This window comes from Tupaia chinensis, unplaced genomic scaffold (assembly GCF_000334495.1).
Source record: "Tupaia chinensis unplaced genomic scaffold, TupChi_1.0 Scaffold000178_1, whole genome shotgun sequence".
Lineage (NCBI taxonomy): Eukaryota > Metazoa > Chordata > Mammalia > Scandentia > Tupaiidae > Tupaia > Tupaia belangeri.
The window spans coordinates 1,248,687-1,250,802 of NW_006159653.1; the positions used below are offsets into that span (position 1 = coordinate 1,248,687).

The 2,116-nt window shown below is 68.2% G+C and overlaps 1 protein-coding gene across 1 annotated transcript in view; it reads left to right on the forward strand.

The window, feature by feature from the left end:
- BAIAP3 (BAI1 associated protein 3) overlaps window positions 1-2,116 on the forward strand; it is a 13,303-nt gene that overhangs the window by 7,499 nt on the left and 3,688 nt on the right. Inside the window, exons 15-24 of the mRNA XM_006146364.2 lie at window positions 12-135; window positions 524-648; window positions 745-835; window positions 915-971; window positions 1,035-1,132; window positions 1,200-1,251; window positions 1,345-1,475; window positions 1,583-1,706; window positions 1,775-1,918; window positions 2,019-2,108. Of these exons, the coding sequence (XP_006146426.1) occupies window positions 12-135; window positions 524-648; window positions 745-835; window positions 915-971; window positions 1,035-1,132; window positions 1,200-1,251; window positions 1,345-1,475; window positions 1,583-1,706; window positions 1,775-1,918; window positions 2,019-2,108 (1,036 nt within the window). The remainder of the gene's footprint in view (window positions 1-11; window positions 136-523; window positions 649-744; window positions 836-914; window positions 972-1,034; window positions 1,133-1,199; window positions 1,252-1,344; window positions 1,476-1,582; window positions 1,707-1,774; window positions 1,919-2,018; window positions 2,109-2,116) is intronic.

Below are 2,116 nucleotides of genomic sequence, written 5' to 3' on the forward strand. Positions count from 1 at the left end.
CCAGACCACAGTGGCCACTGGCGGGCGAGCAGCCGCCACCATCAGAGTCGCACGCTGGACTATGGCTACCTGCTGGGGCTGCTGGAGGACGTGCAGGCGCACTGGGAGGAGGCGGCCTCGCTGCCCCAGGAGCAGGTGGGCGTGGCCATGAAGGGTGCCGAGCGCCCTCCCGGGGAACGCGGGACACGGGAGAGCAAGCGCTGTGTGACAACAAAGATACGGGTCTGAAGAGCACGACGGGAGGCTGCTGAGGCCTTCATTCGGCCGTCAGGAAAGAAGACACGGGGTGGGGCGGCAGGAACTGCCCTACAAGGCTCTGAGTGGTGGGAGTAGCGGGGGTGGGGGTGGCGGGGAAGCTGAGGCTGGCAGGCAGGGGGAGGCTACCTGGGGTCAGTCAGGGGGGGGGGGAGGCCCCGTCCCCATGGACTTCCTCGCGGGGAGGGACCGAGGGAGCCTGTCGCGGGCCAAGGCCAGCAGGGCTGCTAGGCCAGGTCTGCAGCTCCAGAGGGCTCTATCCCCCTAGGAGGAGAGCCTGGCTGACAGCTTCTCTGCCTTCTCCGAGTTTGGGCTGCGCCTGTTGCGCCAGCTCCGAGACTACTTCCCCGCCACCAACAGCACGGCGGTGGGCCGCCTGGAGCTGCTGCTGAAGTGAGTGCGGGCGGGGGCGGGGCGGGCTGCACCGCCCAGGGCTGCAGGTGGGGGGCGCCCGGCGGCGGCCCAGGTCAGCACGTGGCCCTCTGGCAGGTGTCTCCGCAAGCTGCAGCTCTTCCAGCCCTCCTTTGAGATCTGCCCCTTTGAGACGGAGCTGAGCGTGGACGTGGCTGCTGCTCTGAAGGTGTGTGGAGGCCTGCGGCCCGTGCGCCATCATTCTGTCCCCTTCAGCCCACAATGCTGCCTCGCGGCTTCTGTTGCAGAGAGGCAACCGTGAGTGGTTCGACAGGCTCCTGGACGCCAAGTGTCCCCGAGAGCAGGTGTGGCTCAGAGGGCGTGGCCGCGGCCGGGTCCTCTGAGGCCCCAGCAGTGCTTCCTTGCAGCAAGGGCCGCAGCGCCTCCCCGGCCTCATTGAGCTAGCAGACGCTGTCTACGCCGACCTGCAGTCCTGCTACGGCATCTATGCCAGCCTCTTCCACAGGTGGGCACGGCCCCTGTGCGGGCAGGGGTGGGTGCAGGCGGCTGGGGCTGATGCCTGTCCTCTGCAGCATTCTCGAGGTGGACTTCTTCAGCCTGACCTTCCGACAGCTGGAGCGCCTGGTGAGCGGTCACTGATGGGGGTCTGTGGGCATGCGAAGAGTGCCCAGAGCTTCCTTCCATGTCGCCTGGGCCTGACTCCAGCCTCTGGAGCAGGTGGCGGAAGAGGCATGGGTCCTGACTGATGAGCTAAACCCCAAGATGACCCTGGAGGTGGCCTCGGGGCTTCTGGAGCTCTACCTGACCCTGGCGGACACGCAGCGCTTCTGGCACAGCATCCCGGGGCGGTGGGTGCCTGGCACTGTGTGCCCTGTCCCAGAGGGTGGCTGTCAGCCCAGGGGCCGTGACTCCTGAGGACACTTGAGCGGGTATGAACTCCGGCCTCACACCACAGGGACAGCCGCTCCCTGGCCCTGGCTGGCATCCACGCCCCGTTCCTGCCTGCTGTGAAGCTCTGGCTGCAGGTGGTGCGGGACCAGGCCAAGTGGCGGTTTCAGGGAGCCGTGGATGTGGACACGTTGAGCGCCAGGCTCCAGGGCACCGGGGTGTGCCCGAGCCCCCGGCAACCGCCATCTCTCCTTCCCAGCTGGAGCCCGTAGACCCCTCCTGCAAGCACAGCAGTTCCGCTACCACCGCCAGCCTCTGCCTCAGCCACATCCGGGAGCTCTGGGTCCGCCTGGCATGGCCTGAGCCCGCCCAGGCCCAGGTGCTGGGCACCCAGCTCGGACAGGTGCGTGGCTGGGGGGGCCGGGAAGACTAGGCTCGAGATCAGCGGGGAGGGATGGCAGAGCCAGGAGTGGCTGCAGCCCAGCCTCCCACTCCCACGCCAGGACCTGTGCGAGGCCACCCTCTTCTACTCTGAGCTGCTGCGCAAGAAAGCGGACGCCCAGCCAGCGGCAGGCCGCGAGGCGGGGGGTGAGCGGGGGCG